The sequence below is a fragment of the Sinohyriopsis cumingii genome, chromosome 17 (assembly GCF_028554795.1).
Source record: "Sinohyriopsis cumingii isolate HCF-2022 chromosome 17, ASM2855479v2, whole genome shotgun sequence".
Taxonomy (NCBI): domain Eukaryota; kingdom Metazoa; phylum Mollusca; class Bivalvia; order Unionida; family Unionidae; genus Sinohyriopsis; species Sinohyriopsis cumingii.
The window spans coordinates 5,066,514-5,090,657 of NC_142977.1; the positions used below are offsets into that span (position 1 = coordinate 5,066,514).

The 24,144-nt window shown below is 35.6% G+C and overlaps 1 protein-coding gene across 1 annotated transcript in view; it reads right to left on the reverse strand.

Moving 5' to 3' along the window:
- The window catches only part of LOC149777678 (uncharacterized), a 72,023-nt gene that overhangs the window by 3,778 nt on the left and 44,101 nt on the right, over nucleotides 1-24,144 (reverse strand). The window contains exons 10-14 of the mRNA XM_089938722.1: nucleotides 18,458-18,569; nucleotides 15,089-15,212; nucleotides 9,282-9,349; nucleotides 5,349-5,522; nucleotides 308-392 (exon numbers count right to left, since the gene is read on the reverse strand). Coding sequence (XP_089794848.1) covers nucleotides 308-392; nucleotides 5,349-5,522; nucleotides 9,282-9,349; nucleotides 15,089-15,212; nucleotides 18,458-18,569 — 563 coding nt within the window. The remainder of the gene's footprint in view (nucleotides 1-307; nucleotides 393-5,348; nucleotides 5,523-9,281; nucleotides 9,350-15,088; nucleotides 15,213-18,457; nucleotides 18,570-24,144) is intronic.

Here is a 24,144-nt window from a genome sequence, read left to right on the forward strand (position 1 = left end):
ATCATGTTGACCTGCATGAGACAAACCAGCCAATCCAAAAGGAGGGAGGGAGGGGAGAGAGAGAGTGAGAGAGTGAGTAAGATAAACTAGGAAAGGTTAAAGACAGGTCTGAGACATCACCACTCATTCATCTACCTTATTGGTAAACTCCATGAAAAACAAAGACAAACAAAAATGTACAGAGATAAAGCCTATATTAAATGATGCAATTATTGGAAATTAATTAGGTTCCATCAAAAAAGACAGACTGAAATCTGGACCAGTCCAAATTTGTAAATGTCATCGCTGAAATAGAGTATGATCTTACCTGAAATAGACGTCTGGCATGTTTGCCAGTCTGCAGAGCTCCAATAAGATGAATTGGGGATGGCTTCAAAGGAACTGGTGATTGGCTGAAACAAATTGATAAAAATTTGTACGAGTGCACAGGTATGTACCTCGGGTCAGTTAAATTTGAATAAAAATTTGTACGAGTGCACAGGTATGTACCTCGGGTCAGTTAAATTTGATAAAAATTTGTACGAGTGCACAGGTATGTACCTCGGGTCAGTTAAATTTGATAAAAATTTGTACGAGTGCACAGGTATGTACCTCGGGTCAGTTAAATTTGAATAAAAATTTGTACGAGTGCACAGGTATGTACCTCGGGTCAGTTAAATTTGAATAAAAATTTGTACGAGTGCACAGGTATGTACCTCGGGTCAGTTAAATTTGAATAATGCTCCCTGTGGTATATAAGATAGACATGGCCTGTTGTTTACTTTCAAACAAACACAACAGGACAAATCTTTCTTAAATACTACCGGGAACATAATGATTGAAAACAATCCATGTACTGTAGTAACTAAAATGAATGGATGATGTGTCTTGAGTCTTACCTACAGAATTTATAAATATTTTCAATGGTCAGTAATTATAACCTTTTATTTTATTCCGGGAGGCATCAACCATCTTTGATTCATATTTATAATCATTCCCTCTGTGATTTCACTTCTGCAAAATCAGTTGGTGGATCTATACACCTTTAAAGCAGAATTATACCAAGACTCTGTGTGAACAATGAGGCCAAAATTCAAGCCCCAGGATGAGTACAGGACTGAGTAACAGATTGCTGAATTCGAGTCCCAGTGAGCACTAGAAAGAATAAAAGGAGGCACAAATTTAAACCCCAGTTAGACCTGCCAACCCTGACGAGTCTGTCTCAGAAAGGCAGTTGATTATTTTCCGTAAGATTGACCAGTTTTCAGTAAGGTGTAGCAAAATATTAATAACTGCCATTGTAAAGCTGGAAAACGTAATTGAAAGTTTGACGCATCAATGATAAACATTATGTTCAACTGAAAAAGTTTGTAAAGTATGCGTAGACTTTATTTACCACTAGCACAGTTGCACAAATTCTTGTTCCAAACCCTATGCAGCTCAATGGCTTGTTGCTATCTCTCAACTTTAAGTAATTCTTGGAAATTCTTTTCCATTTCACATGACGATGGCAATCATATCTCCCGCCACAAGATATGCTCAAATTGGCATGTGATGTTCAATAAATGTATTTTATGGGCAAGTTTCATAAGACTTGTGGCAAAATCATAAGAATTGGCAGGTCTGCCCAGTCTGAGCACTAAAACAACCTCCCAATTCAAGCCCCAGAAGAAGTGACAAAGACCCTCAAATTCAAATCCCATTCTGTTTACAGGAAGAGTGACAAAGAGACTCGAATTCAAGTCCCATTCTGTTCACTAGAAAGAGTGACAAAGAAGCTCTCATTCAAGTTCTATTCTGTTCACTAGAAAGAGTGACAAAGAGGCTTGAATAAGTTCCATTCTGTTCACTAGAAAGAGTGACAAAGAGTCTTGGATACAAGTCCCATTCTGTTCACTAGGAAGAGTGACAAAGAGGCTTGAATTCAAGTCCCATTCTGTTCACTAGGAAGAGTGACAAAGAGGCTTGAATACAAGTCCCATTCTGTTGACTAGAAAGAGTGACAAAGAGATTCGAATTCAAGTCCCATTCTGTTGACTAGAAAGAGTGACAAAGAGACTCGAATTCAAGTCCCATTCTGTTGACTAGGAAGAGTGACAAAGAGACTCGAATTCAAGTCCCATTCTGTTCACTAGAAATAGTGACAAAGAGATTCAAATTCAAGTCCCATTCTGTCCACTAGAAATAGTGACAAAGAGACTCGAATTCAAATCCCATTCTGTTCACTAGGAAGAGTGACAAAAAGACTCTAATTCAAGTCCCATTCTCTTCATTAGAAAGAGTGACAAAGAGGCTTGAATACAAGTCCCATTCTGTTCACTAGAAAGAGTGACAACGAGATTCGAATTCAAGTCCCATTCTGTTCACTAGGAAGAGTGACAAAGAGACTTGAATTCAAGTTCCATTCTGTGCACTAGAAAGAGTGACAAAGAGGCTTGAATACAAGTCCCATTCTGTTCACTAGAAAGAGTGACAAAAAGACTCGAATTCAAGTCCCATTCTCTTCACTAGAAAGAATGATAAAGCGGTCTGAATTCAAGCCCCAGTCTGATCAATAGAAAGACCAGGATGCACAAAGTCAAGCACCAATCTGAGCGCTGAAAGTGACAAAAAGGACCATACTCAAAGAAAAATGAAATAAAAGGTGGAACAGTCATAATGACTATGTGTTGCCGATACTTAACAGTTGCCAATACTTAACAAGCTACATCAAAATATGTTGAATCATGAATGTATATGTTATACAACACTGTGTCAACTAAAGGCAAAGTGCAAAAAATGTAAAAGTAAATTGCACAAACATTTAGAAAGATGAACCGTCCCCAAAAATGTAAACATGAAGTACAAGATAAAATATAAGCTGTAAACATGATAAAATACTGTAAAAGATATATATATATATATATATATATATATATATATATATATATATATATATATATAAAACAAACGACAACATTAACAGATGTAATAGCCATCAAACAATTGGTTGAAATTAGCTATATAAATAGCATTCCCTCCAAATATCTACAATATTCTCGTGTGCCACATTATCATACGATCCAAATTATCGTATGTTTTTTTCATGTAGTCGATATCAAGGTACTTCTCACTGGCTGGAAATCAACATACTCAACAAGAATGTATTGCACCATCAGCATGGTATGTACACTTGCTGAGCTTCACCTTTCAGGAAGTATACACAAGTCAGGTTGTCTTTCCGATAGGTGACTGGCATGATACCACCTCATCAAAGTATATGGAAACATTCACAAGCCATGATGGTGTTCTAATAGTCAACTTCTTATATTAAAATATAAGCCTGATCAATAATCCTGTCAAAAAATGGAGCAGACAAATGGACCACAAGAAACATTTATGTTTAGAAGACGGTGTTCAGGCCTAACTGCATACAAATATATTAAATTAGGCCTGTGCAACTTCCTCCAGGGTGAATGCCAGATAAAAGATTTTTAAAGCCACACCCTATGATGTAAATAAGCAGATAAAACCAGGCCAGATTCGGCCTGTGGGATGTAGGTTGAACATGCCTGTATTGAGTTAATCCTGAGCTATCTTGGTTGAAATGTACTGGAAAACAATACAGTAAAGATCCAAAATCAATCCAGAAAGGAGATGTAATTCCATCAAAACACTGCAGAATGCTTTGTATCTGCCATGACATCATAAAACAAGAGGACCAAGTGGGTCTGATATTGCTCACTTTGCTTACATAACAGCTGACCATTTCACTAAGGAGGCTTATGCATAATTGTATTGAAAGAAAAAAACTTCATATCATGCTGATTTTAGATCTTTCACTATAGCCTAATGAAAATCCTTTCTGAAGATAAAGCATTACTATTATTAAGTAATCTCTTTCTTGAAACTTGAGTCATCAAAGACGATGATATAGCAATATTACACAATCTCCTGTAACACAAGTCATCAAAGGCAAAGATATAGCACTATTATTATGCAATCTCTTTCATTAAACTGAAGTCATCAAAGGCAATGATATAGCGTTATTATTATGCAATCTCTTTCATGCAAATGAAGTCATCAAAGGTTATAATATAGCATTATTATCATGCCATCTCTTTCAAGTAAATGAAGTCATCAAAGGCAATGATATAGCGTTATTATTATGCAATCTCTTTCATGCAAATGAAGTCATCAAAGGTTATAATATAGCATTATTATCATGCCATCTCTTTCAAGTAAATGAAGTCATCAAAGACAATGATATAGCATTATTATTATGCAATCTCTTTCAAGTAACTGAAGTTATCAAAGGCAATGATATAGCATTATTATGCAATCTCTTGCATGTAACTGAAGTCATCAAAGGCAAAGATATATCATTATTATGCAATCTCTTGCATGTAACTGAAGTCATCAAAGGCAAAGATATAGCATTATTATGCAATCTCTTGGGTGTAACACAAGTCATCAAAGGCAAAGATATAGCATTATTATTATGCAATCTCTTTCATGTAACTGAAGTCATCAAAGGCAATGATATAGCATTATTATGCAATCTCTTGGGTGTAACTAAAGTCATCAAAGGCAAAGATATAGTGTTATTATTATGCAATCTCATGTAACATAAGTCATCAAAGGCAACGGTATAGCATTATTATTATGCAATCTTTCATGTAACTTAAGTCATCAAAGGCAATGACATAGCATTATTATTATGCAATCTCTTTTACGTAGCTGAAGTCATCAAAGGCAACGATATAGTGTTATTATTATCCAATCTCTTTCATGTAAATGAAGTCATCAAAGAAGCTGATATAGAAATAGTCTTTAGATCCAGAGTTAACAATCTTGGCCAACCAAAGTAGCTCAATATGAACAGATCTACCTGTCTTCAACAATGATAATATTACGATAATATTAGCTTCACCTGGAGCAAATTCTGATTTAAAATTTGGTTTCCATGGTAACAACATTAGCCACTCAGATGCAAGATCACCTAAATAAAATGCATACATCTAGCTCATAATCGAACTCCTCCAACATTTTCATAATATGAGACTATTAAAATAGTTTGATTGGTCAGAAATAATAGATGGTTGACAAGCCCAGCCAATCAGATGCATTGTCACATCATTAATATGCATGAATTTCATTTGTAATATTTTTCAACCAACATTTCGATGGCAGGTTTATTTAACAAAACTGATTAAATCCTATCAAGTACAAAGCTTTTGGACTGGTAAAAAAATCTCAACCAGTCAGATGCAAGATCACATCACAAGCATGCATAGGTTTTGTTCATAATAAAAAGCATCCAACATCTTGACTTTTATCTCATTCAATATGCATTCTGCTGCTATCATAACCTACACAAATATACTTACCATTCAATGGGCACAAAGATTTTTGACCTTCGCCCTTTGACCTTGAGGGTTTTCATGATCTCATCATCAACTGGTCCCTGAATTGGGAGAGTTATGTGGGTTCGTGGGGGTGGCACACGTACCCTAAGGCCCCATAATGTTATCCGTTTCCTGCACTCCTTCCCACATGTAAACCTGTCAATGAAAACAAAATAGGCCTTAAGAATGAATGTTCAGGATCTTTCTTATCATTTTTTATTCTGATCATGAGTAATCTCTGGTTAGTTTCCAAAGATTACATTAGGAATTTTAAAAAATTCTGTTGTGAAACATTTCATTATTATTTTTAAGATGTTAGTGACCATTAGCAATTAGCACAAAAATGACAAATGACGTCAGTTTCATGTTCCATTAAATCGGTATTAAAACTTTATTTGGGTAGAAATTATAACTCCTGTAACAAGGACGGACAAACAAAATTTTATTTCCCTATTTAAAATTCATAAAATGGTTTTATTTAAAGTAACAAGCTTCTTTACTGTGGATGTGGTTTTATTTAAAGTAACAAGCATCATTTTTGTGGATGTGGTTTTATTTAAAGTAACAAGCATCTTTATTGTGGATGTGGTTTTATTTAAAGTAACAAGCTTTTTTATTGTTGATGTGGTTTTATTTAAAGTAACAAGCATCTTTATTGTGGATGTGGTTTTATTTAAAGTAACATTGCATCTTTATTGTGGATGTGGTTTTATTTAAAGTAACAAGCTTCTTTATTGTGGATTTGGTTTTATTTAAAGTAACAAGCTTCTTTATTGTGGATGTAGTTTTATTTAAAGTAACAAGCTTCTTTATTGTGGATGTGGTTTTATTTAAAGTAACAAGTTTCTTTACTGTGGATGTGGTTTTATTTAAAGTAACAAGCTTCTTTATTGTGGATGTGGTTTTATTTAAAGTAACAAGCTTCTTTATTGTGGATGTGGTTTTATTTAAAGTAACAAGCTTCTTTATTGTGGATGTGGTTTTATTTAAAGTAACAAGCTTCTTTACTGTGGATGTGGTTTTATTTAAAGTAACAAGCTTCTTTATTGTGGATGTGGTTTTATTTAAAGTAACAAGCTTTTTTATTGTTGATGTGGTTTTATTTAAAGTAACAAGCATCTTTATTGTGGATGTGGTTTTATTTAAAGTAACATTGCATCTTTATTGTGGATGTGGTTTTATTTAAAGTAACAAGCTTCTTTATTGTGGATTTGGTTTTATTTAAAGTAACAAGCTTCTTTATTGTGGATGTAGTTTTATTTAAAGTAACAAGCTTCTTTATTGTGGATGTGGTTTTATTTAAAGTAACAAGTTTCTTTACTGTGGATGTGGTTTTATTTAAAGTAACAAGCTTCTTTATTGTGGATGTGGTTTTATTTAAAGTAACAAGCTTCTTTATTGTGGATGTGGTTTTATTTAAAGTAACAAGCTTCTTTATTGTGGATGTGGTTTTATTTAAAGTAACAAGCTTCTTTATTGTGGATGTGGTTTTATTTAAAGTAACAAGCTTCTTTATTGTGGATGTAGTTTTATTTAAAGTAACAAGCTTCTTTATTGTGGATGTGGTTTTATTTAAAGTAACAAGTTTCTTTACTGTGGATGTGGTTTTATTTAAAGTAACAAGCTTCTTTATTGTGGATGTGGTTTTATTTAAAGTAACAAGCTTCTTTATTGTGGATGTGGTTTTATTTAAAGTAACAAGCTTCTTTATTGTGGATGTGGTTTTATTTAAAGTAACAAGCTTCTTTATTGTGGATGTGGTTTTATTTAAAGTAACAAGCTTCTTTACTGTGGATGTGGTTTTATTTAAAGTAACAAGCTTCTTTATTGTGGATGTGGTTTTATTTAAAGTAACAAGCTTCTTTATTGTGGATGTGGTTTTATTTAAAGTAACAAGCTTCTTTATTGTGGATGTGGTTTTATTTAAAGTAACAAGCTTCTTTATTGTGGATGTGGTTTTATTTAAAGTAACAAGCTTCTTTATTGTGGATGTGGTTTTATTTAAAGTAACAAGCTTCTTTATTGTGGATGTGGTTTTATTTAAAGTAACAAGCTTCTTTATTGTGGATTTGGTTTTGGTTCTGCCATAACAATTAGGGGTGAAATGATACACCTCTGTCACTTATTGATACGACTGACAATACACAGCCTATGATACGATACATTATCAATAAAACATATCAACTTTTATGATCTTTTCATCTTTAGCAAGTCTCTCAGTAGTAGCGTGGTGCCGTTTTATATATAGATGTCTTGATTGTATTTCTAGTAAGCAGTAGGGTGGTGCCGTTTTATATATAGATGTCTTGGTTGTATTCCTGGTAAGCAGTAGGGTGGTGCCGTTTTATATATAGACGTCTTGGTTGTATTCCTGGTAAGCAGTAGGGTAGTGCCGTTTTATATATAGACGTCTTGGTTGTATTTCTGGTAAGCAGTAGGGTGGTGCCGTTTTATATATATTGACATCTTGGTTGTATTCCTAGTAAGTACATTACAGACAGACAGGTTTGTCATCCTTATGAGACATAAAAAAATACTTCCAAACAGACTACCTGTTAGGTATCTCAGTTCTATATCCAACCTCCATTTCATATGATGCAGGGCTCGACTTGCTCACTGCACAGTTGTTTTGCATTGCATGGATACGTTTGAGACATTTTATTACAATTTTCATCTCTTCACTTAAATTTGTATGGCATTATTTTCAAAACAGAACAAACAGTGGAAGTTCCTTTGCAATGAAAGTCTTATCTATACCAAGTCCAAGTACTGGAATGGAGACAGCTATGTATGTATACCTATTGCAGACGCACAAAACAACTGCCATAAAATTATTAAACACACCCACTTCCCTTCAAAAAATTAACAAGGTGAATATAATTGCTTGGAACTTGGCCCTGTTACTAATTCTATTCCTTGTATCATGTCGGCACATTTAGTCAATGACTACATAAATTAGCGTAAAGAGAGACATTCCAAACTTGTTCCCCATGTATGATTCAGTAAGGTACAGATCATTTCACAGCCACTTTGCACAAAGTTTCTCTGCCGCTTTGTGTCTATTTGGATATCAAAACTTATGGTTTGTTATGCAGTGAACAAGCTACAGTTCTGATCCATGATTACTGTTTTATTCTGGACTGGAACAAATAATAACCACCAATCCAAACTGAATGTAACATATTTCACTGCATAACACTACAGAAGTTTAGCCCTTATGTTCAATGTTAATTGGACAAAGAGAGAAACCTTACATAAAAGGGGTTTTAAAATGACCAGTGAAATACATGAATCACACAGGCAGCAAACTTTGTATGTCTTCTTAATTTACACTGATATGTTACAGAGCATACTGATGGGATAAAACAATCAGCGGCAGGTGTGTGTGTGTGTGTGTGTGTGTGTGTGGAAGGAAGGAAGAGGAGAGAGAGAAGGAGACGGCCGATTTCAAAGCACATAGGAGTTAGTCACCTTGTGTTTGTCGATAGTTTTTCCTTTCTACTTAAATAAATGCACGTGCCTGCAACAACTATCTCAGATTAATTCTCAATTTAAAGAATAAGGCAGAGTGAAACAAGTCATACGAAATGCAATAGATATTTAATAGTGCATGTGGGCACAATTATTTGAAAGCTCAACTAAGTTATTTTATGTTAAATGCTTCTGAATGATCAAGACTTTCTTTAATGTAACCATTACTCAATTAGTTTTGTCACTTAATGGCAGAAGTCCCCCACCACCCAAGATAACCACGATTGACATTATTAGGCGACTCTCAATACAGAAAGCATCTGCTTTTGTCTTTATAATACTATCTTATAGAAATATATCATAGATTATAGGAATTACATTTACACCAATTTATGGGATCATCTGAAACGATATTTAAAGACAATTACATTAGCATGGCATTACCTTGATTTGTTGGCTGTGAGAGCTTCAAGCATCTGGACTTCCTTTGCTATATCATCAAGGGTTTCAAGCTAAAATAAATAAATGAAAAAATAAATGTCAACTGCAAACCAAACTTGGTACAAATCGACCAAAATCTCATCACAATGCACATTAAAAAAACCCAAAGAACAAACAAGATAACAGTACGAAAGAAACAACTGGAAACAAGTTCATGAAACAAGGCTATCCAAAGATGGTACCTGAAAGCTCCAAAAAGAAAGCCAAGATGTGATGGACAGACAAAACTAGGGTAAAAATGTATGGCCCTAACTCTGTGTATTAAAAATACAACAAAAAATAACACATGATGTCATGAAATTTTTTCTCCCAATAACCCTGACTCTAAGAGACTTGACTATTGTATGACCCTTGGTGAATTTTCATCAAAAAATTGGTAGAGGTTAAAACCTTGGTGTGTGGTTTCACCAACAGATCTGTCGAGGTTAAAACCTGGGTGAGGTTTCATCAAAAAATGTGTAAAAGTTAAAACCAGGACAAGGTGTCATAAAAAAGCAGCAGAAATTAAAACCTGGGTGAGGTTTCATAAAAAAAAAAACAACAGCAACAGCAGAGATTAAAACCTGGTTGAGGTTTCATTAAAAGATTTGAAGAAGTTAAAACACGGGTGAGGTTTCATCAAAAGATCAGTACAGGTTAAAACTTGACAGCCAGGAAACAAGTTAGTGCCTTTAAATATCCCTTCTTATGACCTTGAACTTGCAGTGGGGGATATTACAGAATATACAAGCCATTGTCAAGTGAAGATATTTACAAGGCGTTAGCATGTGAACATGTATCCTTTCAAGGCAACTGGAGTTAAAACCCTTGCATTAAAAAATATACAACAAAACAGCCACCATGTGGAGGAGGAAATGTTAGAGCAAATATCCAACTAAATTAAGTTGGATCATCAGACACAATCTCATCAGTGTTGGGTTGAAACAAACTGTAATAACATTAACGACGCAGAGGATGTAACTCTCAAAGACTAATAATCACAAGCCTCAAACTTCAAAATTAGGTCACAGTCACCTAATTTAGTAAAGTTGAGTTATTCTCCTGGAGAATGGATTTAAGATTAAACTGGATAGAAGATACTGAGGGCATAATGAACTAAGTCACTCAAGTTTGAAAATAAGATTACAGTGACTTTTGGTATGGCTTAGATACTCTCTGATATCCAATCACATAGTAATTTTTATCGGCAGATGGAATATAGTCAAAGATAATTCAGGACTGAGAAATGGATAAATAAAATGCACCTCAGTCAAGCTTGAAAATAAGGTCATAATGACCTACTTTTAGTAAAGCAGAGTTGCTCTTTCTACCAGTTTTTATGAGAATGAGAATATAGTGTACAAATTAAGTAAGTGTGACCTAGCTTAATTACAATCCCTGAAACACACCCACATATAAATTTTCTTAAGTTCAGGTGAGAGGTTGCGGGTTCAAGCCCTGGCTGAGTCATACCAAAAGACTTACAAAAATGTTACAAATAGCTGCCTCGCTAGGTGCTCAGCATCAAAGAGGTTAGTGTTAGGACTGGCCATCCTGGTGTCAGGATTATGTGGCTCCAAGTGTCATTACATTTCAGTCACATGACTGTCCAAGTGTCATTACATTTCCTTGACATGACTGTCCAAGTGTCATTACATTTCCATGACATGACTGGCCAAGTATCATTACATTTCCTTGACATGACTTGCCAAGTATCATTACATTTCCTTGACATGACTTGCCAAGTATCATTACATTTCCTTGACATGACTAGCCAAGTGTCATTACATTTCCTTGGCATGGCTGGCCAAGTGTCATTACATTTCCTTGACATGACTGGCCAAGCATCATTACATTTCCTTGACATGACTGGCCAAGTGTCATTACATTTCCTTGACATGACAGAGCTAATAGTGTGTTGAAAGTGCTGTTAAAACTCACACACACAACATGAAAAAAGCTTAAGTTTCATTGAAGCAAATATTTTTAATAGTAAATTTTTTTCTTCAAAGTATAGTAACTATTATTACCTTGCAAATTCAGCCCTCCTAGGCTAAAAACTTATAGCTAATATGCTAAAAGTTGTCTGCCCACCTAGGTGATGGCCGGACAGAGTGATCTCCCCTTGTTACAAGGATTGGTAGCAAATCCTGTAAAGTCATCAGTTACTAATGGTACGGAAGGCATGATCTCTATATGAATGTAACAGGGAATTGGGGGCATGTGTATTTCGATTGGGTATGTATATTAAAGAAACATTTACTATAAAAAATTGGGTTCTTCTTCAAATACAATATTCAATCACAATAACTTAAAAGAATCGGTAAGAAACGGAGGGAGATTCATCCCCTTACCCCAGAGAGACCATCTCGGCTTGCTTAAAGTATGCAAGAGAGAACTTCTAGACTGAAAAGACTCCATCTCTGGGAGTGACTTCAAAAGGGAAAAAATTTCCCTCCTGCAAATCTTGCAATGCTGTGTCTGTATGAAGCATTCAAATGATCTGGAAGGGTAACCTTTCATACCACAGATCAAGGTTTCTGGAGATCGAGTTGAGCCTTTTGTGAACAAAGATCTCTGATAAGAACTGGACTTGGCTCTCCATCCCATAATAATTAGGGAACAGTTTCGCTCATAGACGAAGATTGTGGTGACTAGCTACATGAACCAATATGCAAGTAAATACACTGGTGTCTGTTTAGTCCATACACTGATGTCTGTTTAGTCCAATATGCTGGGCAGTTACCTCACTTTATTCTGGATGAAAATGTCTATGTTGATACATCAACCTTGTAGGAATGATCTCCCTTGATCCAGTTCCATCCTTGATCTGCCTCGATGCAATGGCTTGATATTCCTGAAATAACTCACACGAGGTCCTGTCCATGACAGTGAGATTATGTGTCCAGTATCCTCATGAATGGAAACCTGTCCTTGGTAATAAATGAAAGTGGCCTCAGGAATCCATCATGTCAGAACTGCAAGGTCTGCCATTAAGAAATGTACTGCTGATTTTGCCTGCTGAATGATAAAGTAGAGAGGAGGAAGGACTTATATGATACGTAAACTAATTAATCTCTTGAGATCAGCTCAACTGGTGTCTTGTTCATCCAAGTCAATACCAATGATAAATCTCACTTGGGCTAGGGTCCAGTGCCATGACCTAAAGACTCCCAAAGGAAAAGAAGATGAGAGAGGTCTTTGATTTGTCTGATATCCTCTCTTCTATGATAGCATAGTGTGTCAGTGGTCATGAGAATTTCATTCCTTCACAAGCCACCAGTTAAAGTTTTCAAATCGTTTCCATCTTGAGGAAACTGATATGAAAATAATGATCCTGAGGCAGCCATTGTATACAGAGACGGTAGGAGACTTGCTCCACCAGTTATCTATGTTCACATCTGTAGGTGGAAGACGTACTTGCCTTCAAGATGCAACCTCATATGGTTGCCGATTGTCAGTGTTGGGAAAATGGTCAAAGATTCTGTCTCCAGCTGCACTATGTCATCAATAAAGCAACAAGGGACTAAGAGCAAATCTCAATTGGTGAATGATTTCTCTGGCAGATGGATTGCTCTAAATGGGCATGGAACTTAATACTGCATGCATTCAAGACTCAGTCCTGGGGGACTTTTTACCTAGTGGACAGAATCTTGAAAGAGGTCCAAGATGTTGACAAGGAGATAGAGAATGAAGGAGGATAACACGTGAGAAAATGTCTTGCTCCAGCAGGGGTCTCAAACACAGTCAAGTTGTATCCTGTGACCTGTAAAATGATTGGTGTCACAAGATGTCATGGGATTTAACAAAGGTGGTGCAGCCCTTGGGCCATCGAAAATGGCATCATGCGGCCCTGAGGGTGGTTTGAGTTTGAGACCTCTGAGTTACAGTCTCGAAAATCAGAATTATGGACTGGCTACATGGATAAATATCCAATATCCATGCCAACCTCAAGAAGTGGTCGTCATGCCGATTGACATGGTCCTTCACACCAGGCCATGTAACTGAATACAATTTGCCATGACCACACGCAGTCATACAGTATCAGCCACCAGAAAACGAATCTGTTTACACTTAAAAGTGTTTTGTTGTGACCAGTTTGAGTTGAAATTCTATTTTATGGAATTATTAATTCTTTTCCCAGAAAATATTTAAGTGCTCATACAGAACTCTTGGACAAAGACATTTATTGAAATTTTGTTTGGAATTCAAAACTGAAATATTATTTTCTTTGGTTCAACAAAGAACTGTTGACACATCAGGACAACACTGACCACAGCATACGTCATTGTCCTCCATCTTGGATTTTTTAAAACCAGGATTCCAACTCAGATTCATTTAGGACTTTTTATTTCAAGGACTTTTATTTTTTAATTCTTGTATTATTCTTGGATTTTTTGGGAGTTTTTGATTCGTGAAACAGTAAGGTCCTTTTCTCATTTTTACCTGTTTTTCTAGGGAAATTAAAACTTTTTTGTCTTCTTGTTACTGTCTAAAACTTAACATTATACATAAGTTTTCTACAGCCCACTAAATACATAAATACTATTAAGTGATGGCAAAGTGATAACTGTAAGGGCACAACTTTGTGGTCAAAGGAAGAAAGGACACCTCCAACAAGGAGTAGAACTTCAGAAACTTGGTAGAGGATTTTGCAAGGTCGCTATTGGTGAGAGCATTCTTCTTGGCATAAAAGTAGTAACTGATGCTTTCACAGGATGTGGCGTTAATCCCTGTACCAAGGAGAGATCACTCTGCTCAACAGCCACCTATGTGGGCAGATAACTTTTAACTTTTCAGTTAAAAGTGTTTAGTCTGGAGGTTGGATTTGTGAGTAGTAGTAGTTCTCCTAAGGTATTATGCATGGGTAATGTACTGAAGAAATATCTTCAATGGTACACTCCAAATAACTCATAGAATTACATTTTTTCCTTGTCGTGACCATGTTGAGGTAGGGGGCATTGCTATGGTATGCAGCACACCATCAAGTAATATTTCATGAAAAACTCTCCAAACACTACAAAGTTGTGGTCTGAACAAGCAATTATGGATGAATGGACACCATAATATAATACACCAAACTTAAGACAAGCATAGAAGATATATCATGGCCAACAGCAGAAGAGAAATTGGACAAAAGACAAGCCTTTTATTTATTTAGCAAGATTACACTGAGTTTAATCTGGAGTACTTTAACCCTGAAAATATGACTTCTCATTCCAATGTTACTCAACCACAGGAACGTGCTACACAATGCCATTATTTAGGCAGTAAGACAGTGACCTAAACATCACAAATATCTGGGGAGATGTCTTACACTGTAGGACTAAACCAAGGTGTCACACAAATAAACAGAAGTGCAACATCAAAGCTGTTCACTTTTAAGTTTAAAAATCGTTCCAATGCTAATTTCCTCAGAAACAACTGACCACAAATCAAGATATAAATTTTATGGGCTGGGTCATTTTCCACTTTGAAATAGCTTGCCCAAGTTCTATTAAGTTAATCAAATCTATCAATGAAATGCTTGATATTGCTTTAAGATGTGAAATTCAAGTGGCCAAGTGATCATGCAAAAAGATATCACCATTCCTTGTTCCAAGCTGAACAGTTTGATGTTATAATGAACTGTAAACTAGCAAAACTCAAAACAAATGATTCCTAAGTCATTAAAATCTTGTTCTAAAGCTCAATCAAGAGAAAACTATGATGGACATGAAAATTATATGAAATTTCTATTATAATGTTTGGTCTGATAGATAAGTACCTACCACTTTTGTCTGCAGCATTGCTTGATGTTCAAACAACCATGGCATCACTTCCTCATTCAAATCAAAATACTTCCTGTTCTTCTCCATTGTCAGGTTGAAGAGTGTGATGTGAGCCAAATCCGGCCTAAATCAGAAGAAAAAAACCTAATGAAAACTGGATTATTGTTTAAACATTAGGTGTGCAAGTTAATTAAGTGGCAAAAGTCAGATTGCCCCCACCCCCTTAAGTGAATAAAATGAAATTGCTGAATCAACACTTCTTGATCTCGTGGTTTGCAAAAGACAGACTCCTCTTCTTCTTTCTACGTGAAGATCCTATAACATCTAATCCCACATATGAACAATATAGAGATGCTCCCATAATGGGGAAGGGATTCCCTTGTTACAGAATAAAGGGGGAGTAGAACAAAAAGGATGGAGGAAAAGGCCGTAGTTAAATATTTACGTAACACTTCGATATCCATCACTTTGTCCTGTTCCACTATTAGAACCCTACTGAAATCAAAATCTGTATAAAAAAATATTGCCTCTAGTTGTATAAGCATTAATCTGTTGATTGTTTCTGAGCTTAATCTGTTCCTTATATGTTTATGAACATTGTTCTATAATGATAATCTTTCGCCATCTATTGTTTGAAGGGACAAATACATATCTTGCTTGGCCAGCTGGAAGAAGTTTTAAAACTGTTCTTTACGGTTGTTATTTACAACTTTCCACAGCGTACAAATATTGTCTTTTGGATACTTCTGTCCCAAAATATCTTTTAGTAACATAAGTTCTGCCAAAGTTTAACTTTCTTCAATTAGCAATCTACTGACTACAATGCCAGATTTACTGTTTCATAACGATGTATTACCATTCTAAGTCCATTAATGCCATATCTACTTGTTCAAACTAAGGTATATTGATGAAATAAATATCTTTAATTCTCAATTTCATTTTTAGATTCTTATTTGTTTTGATTTTAAAAAAAATTCCACTTTAATTTTAAATTGTCTGTATTTGCCAAATAAAATCGATATCTCAAGATGAACCACACTTGGAATCAACCATTTTGGGTCTTCTTGATAGCTCATATTATAAATACGCATTTTTAAAACTTCGAAGATGCAAGGGTTACGGGCTCAATGCGCTAATCATATTGAGTTTAACAACCACTTGTCTCAAGACAAGGAAACTAAATGTGTAAACAGTTATGAAAAAAATACACGATGCAGCAAGCGCTAAAATATATCTACCAGCCTGACATATCATGCCTATGTCGCAACAAGGCGGAATAAAACTGTGCAGAGTACATATTCATACATAAACCTTGAAACTAATTTGAGAGAGTTCTTGCGCATCACCGCATTCCAAGTGTGCAAATTTTTAGAATTTTTTTTTTTATGAAACACATGCCCTGCAAGCATCTCTGAATGTATTTCCATCAATAAGGACATGTGTGTTGATATAATGTTGACAACTAACTTTATGATATTATGAGATCGTCAAACTCATCTGATATTTTCAGTGACATCATGAATGAAATGGAGTACAGCAATGATTGTGTAATACATTCTAGGATAAAACGCTTTCTCTGTTAAAACATTTTGAGCTTGAATATCTGACCAAATTTGTATTTATCATACATTCCAAAAGCTTGATTATAACGTTCATTTGATGCATTTAAATTGGTTATAGCATTTGATTTGTGCGGCATGTCCAAAAAAATTAGCTCAATTATAACATTTAAATCACCTGCCATGTTGAAGCAAAGTTACCAATGACAATCGTTTAAACAACAAGACATGATAATCACAAATCGTTAAAAATCAGTAATTTGGAATCACTGGTTGCAGGTTCAATGCAATTAAGGCATGACAAGAAATGTTTGTACTTTTATTGACCAGATAATTTTGAAATATCCTTTACATCAACACTAACATGTACGTAAACATTTTGGTAAAAAAGAAACGAACAATAAATTTGCATGTGATGCCTCTAGGTTTTCAAGTTATAAAAATCCCCGTTTTTTTGTAAACATCATAGACAATCTTTACTCTGAAAGCATAATTGTGCCTTACTGTTGTATCAGGAGATCTGACAAATGATAAATATAAATTAGGAATATAATAACGAGGTAATCCATTTGTACTTTGTGATGTCTGTGGATGAGCTTGTCGACCACATATATCTAACATCAGGTGTGTAATAATCCGTACTCATTCAAGGTCTAACATCAGGTGTGTAATAATCTGTACCATTCAAAGTCTAACATCAAGTGTGTAATAATCTGTACTCATTCAAGGTCTAACATCAGGTGTGTAATAATCTGTACTCATTCAAGGTCTAACATCAGGTGTGTAATAATCTGTACTCATTCAACGTCTAACATCAGGTGTGTAATAATCTGTACTCATTCAAGGTCTAACATCAGGTGATTCTCAAACTGTATTTGGCGGTGATAATATCTAGTGAAGGGTGTGTTGCACTGTAGGAAATTTGTATCTGCATTTTTGTGTGGTTTTGCTGAGTCAACAGTCAAACATGCCTTAAGCTAAGAACTCTACATTTTAGATCAGATGCCTGTATCTGCAAGTTGTTTTTTTGTGTGTGGTCTTGCTGATTCAGTATAGTCAAACATGCCTTAGAAAACAACTCTGGGAAATAAAAAATAAAATTGCATTTTAAATCGGTTGAATGTAAAAATGATATGCATTTCAATTAATATGGCTATTAGTAACAGTGCATTACCAAGAATTAACAAGAGGAATTTTTTTTAGGAAAACAAAATTAGGTGAAGAAAAGTTTTAAGAGGCCACAACTCCTCTAAATGGTGTGAAATGCTTGAAATATGATTTCTTCAAAGACTCGTCAAAACAAACTATCCCACGTAAATAAATGATGCTGATCAGCACATGAAACAGCACACTCCAAAATGGACTAGACAAGACAAAATCAGTAAGACCTCTAGGTCTATGGAAAAATTTCCACATCAAAATGCACTGGAATGTGTTAAATGAGCTACACTGATTATGAGTAATGTGTAAAGATAAGAAGCTGGTTCAGAAAAGGGCCACAACTCTGTTCAAAATGGCAAAGATGACACGAAAATCACAAAAGATGCAACAAGGTCTAAAAAGCAATGTTTATTCCATACCACATCAGAATATGTTGAATGGTTCTTTAAATTACTTGTTAGAAGCAATGGCGCATATACATTGTTGAAAACCATGGCAGATAATCAACTATACTCTTCGATCACCTGCCTCCTGTGCAAATTTTCTCATTTCTCGCTTCATGCTCAAGAAGAGGGACTAATAATCTGGTGAACAGGACCTGAAATAAAGTGACTATAATGGCAAATAAAGGAGACATAACTATACCCACCATTCTACATCCAGTCTTTTGATATATTCTATTCCCTTATTGCAAGGCTGGCAAACGAAGATGTAAAAACTGTCTGCATACAAGAGAGGAAATTCAAGGCACTGGATACAAGCTGCAACAATAAAAAAATAAAAAATAAAGTATTTACTTGTTTTGAATTGCTTGCCATCCTTTATCTGAACTAAGTGGATGTCAGATTAAAACCCACTGATGGGGCAATACTGTGTTGTCAATGCCAGATTAAAACCCACTGATGGGGCAATACTGTGTTGTCAATGCCAGATCGAAACCCACTGATGGGGTAACAACTATTGTTAATGTTTATGGATAATATGTACACCTTGTTTTGTCAGATTTTAGAAGGTGTTGTCAAGATGGCGGTATCTGTAATATGATAAGGTTTATTGAAAAGACTTCATAGAATCAACAATGACAGGTTCTCAAGCATAATAATGAAATAGTCAAAGAACATTTCAAATGTGGTCAAAATTGTTTGATGCAAGGTCTAGAAATGTGGGAGCTGACTAGGAGCAGAAGTGCATCACAAGAAAATCGAGTCATCACGCAGTATCAAGCTTTTGAATACATATTTTATGCTGCAATCCTGATATGAGCTGCAAAAAAGTGGGGCAAAATAAAATAACGCATTACATCAGTGGGTAGATATAACGTACCTGGTTTAGCTGAAGGTGTTTTTGAAAGAAAAAAAAAACTATTACTTACTTATCTGGCTGAGACATTGAATAAGTTCTTTAGTACAACAGTAATAGGAAGCACTGACATCAGTTAACTTTGCAATGGGAGATAATCCACTGTTATTCAACCAAAAACACACTTGGGCTGTAAAGTTTAATTGAGCAGCAGTATTAACTACCTTCACAATGCTATGTGTCCAAACAGCATATGCCCACATGCACAACTGTCAACCACCATTCACCATGCTATGTATCCAAACAGTTTGCCAGCATGCACAACTGTCAACCACCATTCACCATGCTGTGTATCAAAAAAGCACATGCCCGCACGCAAAACTGACAATCACCATTCACCATGCTATGTATCCAAACAGTGTCTGCCCACACGCAAAACTGTCAACCACCATTCACAATGCACTGTATCAAAATAATGTGTACATGCATGCCAACCCCTGGCGAGGAAAAAGTGTAATCCAAGTGGACAAAAAGAGTAATCTGAGCAGAAAAAGAGTAATCCATATATAACATGATAAAAATTCAACTAGTATAAGTACAAAACGATTTATTTATCCCTCTGGACTTTTAACATGAATTACTAAAGTTGTCATATATAACACTTTGAGCTTTAAAAAGCAACAGACTCTCATATTGCATTTCAAAACACTTTGTACCAGCTGAAACTATAAATGTTTTGCACACCAGCTGAGCACTAAGTACTGGGTTACAAAGCCTGGATCTAAATTCACTTTTATTTTTGTCAACAATGCTGAACAATCTCTCACAGTCAGCATTAGAATGGTTAAGAGTCAATATAACCTGACAAAGAAGAGGAAATTTTAGCTGGCAAAAAAAATCAGCTCTGTCCCCATGGAGTACATTGTCAGGTAGAGTGCCAACTTGATACTTCAGGAGTTCTCCTTCTAATTTATCAGCAGCCTTTATATGATAACCTGATACGAACAATGATGGGGACATTTTCCAAAATATAGAATGAATTCCAGTCATCAAGCATCAGCTGAAAACCACAAACAGTTCTGCCAACTTGTATTTATTCAAAGCATTATCAAGCGAATAAAAAATTGTTTTCTCCAGTGGAATCTACTATTAATTCTGGTAATGAAAGAAGTGCACTCTGACTTTACCTTTTTTGTTGTCAGTCTCTTACACAGACTGGGTACACCTTTTTGTCATCATAATCACTACTATTGTCTGTTGCAATACTAAATGGCCCAATTTTCATGACTTCTCAATTTTAAGTGAAGTGTCTTCTGCTAAACACTTAACAATATTAGATGATTTTGTTCTTGCACATGCATATTTTCTGCAATTCTGTAATCAAGAAGCATTCGTTTGAACAAAGGATCAATGTAGTCTTCTACTGCTAGGGGTAGGCCGTGTTCTAATAAAAACTTAGTACATAATGCCTCTGCATTTATAAAATTTCGTCTCCACAGTTTGGTTCTGCTTTTAAAAAAAAGATGTTACCTTAGTATTGGAGTTAGTAAAATGAGCTAATTCAATGTTTCTTTGTTTTACCACCATGACCAATATTAAAATCCTTTCCACACAGCCTGCAAGGGGTGTGAAGCTGCCCTAGAATGTAATGCTGTATTATGTAATTCATGTATTTTTCTCTGAACAGCTTTTTCATCTTTTCTAATCCATCTGTGAAATTATTTGAAAAACATTTTTGCTCTAACATACGCATCGTCTAGAATAAATCCGACTTGACTTTTAGTGCCAAATACCTACAGACTGGTTCTGTACCAGATATGAATTTGAACAAGAATCTGCGAGCAAAGATTATGAGAAAACCAGTCTGCTCTCTCCTAACTAAGCAATACAGCTGCTATAAATACAAACCGAGGTTAAAAGTTTGAAAGCAGAACCAGCCTGTTTCTTGGAAATAGGGCAGCTGCTATAAATAGAACATAACTGTTAGGAAAGTGCATGTAATTCTACAGACAAGCGTACTCTTATGTCATAGATAGAAGCTGTCTTTTCTAGAAAACGGTCTGTGGGATTAATGGGATGTTAATAAAAATGAGAAAACAAATTAATTTTTTTTTGGAGAGGGATATACCTAAAATGCATAATCCGAATACATTTACACGTTAAGGCATAATTTAGGGAAAAAAAGCGCAATGATTACACCAAAAGCGTAATGTTTGGCATGTGTGTGTACCCACATGTAAACTGTCAACCACCATTCACCATGCATTATATCAAATCAGTGTGCCTGCACACAAAATTATCATCCACCATTCACCATGCTACGTATCAGAACCGTGTGTGCATTCATGCAAAATTTCACATTCTACAACTGTAAAGTTTAGTAGGCTCATTATTTATTTTATTTTTTTTTAAATAAAATTTTTATGCATTGCAATGATTTTTATTTTAATACATTTTGAGTAAAACAGCTTTCGTCTCTTTTCAAATTGATGCGATATTTTCTAGATTTATATATTCCAACATAAAAAATTAAACAATGGCTAAAGGAACAGAAACATTTTCCAACACAGAAAACTAAACAATTGCTTAATGAACAGAAACAACCCTGGAGAAAAATGAGCCAGAGATTATGGTTCTGTGCCTTCATGTACAGTGTGAGTGACTTGAAATCCAGTATCAGGTGTGGAGTGGAGTGTTTTGAAATTACAAACTTTCCTTCTTGTATAGTACAATAAGTAGGGTCCAGTGTTAAAAGTCACATCACTGATTTGAAGAACATTTCTTATTCAGAATGACTTGTCATGTTACTGATTTTATTTAAAACGTTAAGCTTGCATCATCCACAAATGACATAATATAACATAAACCACACAAGACAGGCACACAAGTTTTGGTTCAAGTGGCTTCACCTAAAAATGACTGAGAGACAATCACAGCCCCTATGAGGCTGGAGACTGTCAAGGTCCCATGAGGCTGGGGACAGTCAAGGTCCCATGAGGCTGGGGACAATCATAGACCCCATGAGGCTGGGGACGATCGAGGTCCCATGAGGCTGGGGACAATCAAGGTCCCATGAGGCTGGGGACCGTCAAGGTCCCATGAGGCTGGGGACAATCATAGACCCCATGAGGCTGGGGACATTCGAGGTCCCATGAGGCTGGGGACCGTCAAGGTCCCATGAGGCTGGGGACAGTCGAGGTCCCATGAGGCTGGAGACAATTGAGGTCCCAAGAAGCTATGGAGGACTAGATGATCTGAAAGTGATCATAACAATTTCCTTGTTTGTTTTTAAAAATTACTGGGAAAGTAATTTTGTGGGGAAAATATTTTTTTTTGTTGCAGGTTACCATTCTTGTTGGCTTGCTATAAATTGTTTAGTAAGTCAACAATAACAAAGACATTTAAAGTTGAATCACATTTAGCAGCAATGCAGGCTTAACAAAGAACTCATATTCTGGTCTTGCCTTGAAACATAGTACTTTGCATTGCAAAATAATCAGTTTCTCTTTTCATAAACATGATTTCTGGCTGAATATAATTGCTTTTTCTTGTCCTGTAACTATTGAATGATTATTTCTTGCCTTGTTTCTTTTTCTTCTGGATATTTACCACATTTTTCTGACCCTGAATGCTTGAACAATTCCTATCTTAATGCAGAACCGATACATAATCTTGTCATTGCATACGCTGCATATCATGTTGTTTTTGTTGTTGTGGGGTTTAACGCCATTTTTCAGCACATGATAGGCTATACATGGTGGCCAGTATTAATGGTGGAGGAAGAACCAGGGAAAACCCTGGAAAGAACCACGGACCCATGAGATGCTACTGGCAAGCTTTCTCATATACCCACATTGGCTGACTCAAACCACCACAGACAGAGGTGAGATGGCAGTGATCTGTAACGAAGAGTGCTTTAGACCACTCGGGGCCCCTGCATATCATGTACCCTTGAATTATATTTTTCAAATGTTTTCCAACATAAATACACATACACAGTACTTTTCCTTGAGCTATTCCCACTTAAGCCTGTTTTAATATCTGCACTGCCACCAGAAACACTTTTAAGAACTGCTACTCAAAATGCCACAGCACATACTGGGGAAAGGTTGTTTACAACACCAATTCTCTCTAGTTGAAACCAGTCAAAACTGCCCCATCATTGTTTGGATGAACCAATCAAAAGTTACATTGCACAAACTACAATTATAACAGTCATGTTTAATGAAAAACCTAAATGAAAATACAGATAATGGAATTCATCCAGAAAATACAAGAATAAATCTGAAAATTCTGCAAACCTAGGCTGGCAATGCTGAAAAGCTCAAAATCTGGCAAAATCCAGAAAACTTGGGACAGCAAATATGCCTTTAAAGAGTCAAGTTACATGCTTTTTCAAACATAGACCAAGCTATAAGAAATGGTAACAATTACAAAGGGACGTATGAAAGAAGAAACTGTTTGCTTTCATGAATAAACTACCCATATACAAAACCACTGAAAGACCATTAACATTACTCCAACTGGTTTCAACAACCATCATGTACATATATGCAAAAAACCACTACTTTTTCAAAACCTAGGGTGATACATTGATCCCATAATTCAACTGCAAGTAACAGTGAAACTTCTCATCCTTGAGGAAATCTCTGATTACCAATTAAGGACTTTTAAGTTCAGTGCAAACTAAGGAATTTGCTTCTACATGATCAGTTTTATTTGTGAAACAACTTTTTATTCACCAAGTATTCATTTTGCTCGGTTGCCTTCTTATCTTTGATCACATCTGTCAATTTAAGGTAGTTTAATTAAATACTTACATAATAATAGTCATAATTGTGTTTGATTAATAAAACAAAATGAGCTGACCTGACACACGACTGAAAGCGAGCTCTTATGCAGGTAGGATTTGCATGCCTCTCAACTTTTCGTTCCTTCCACCCCATTTACTTGATTTAATGCATAAGACATAATTGATGCGACAATACAAATTAAGTCCACTTAAAATCGAGTGTAACAATACAGCAAATACATCCA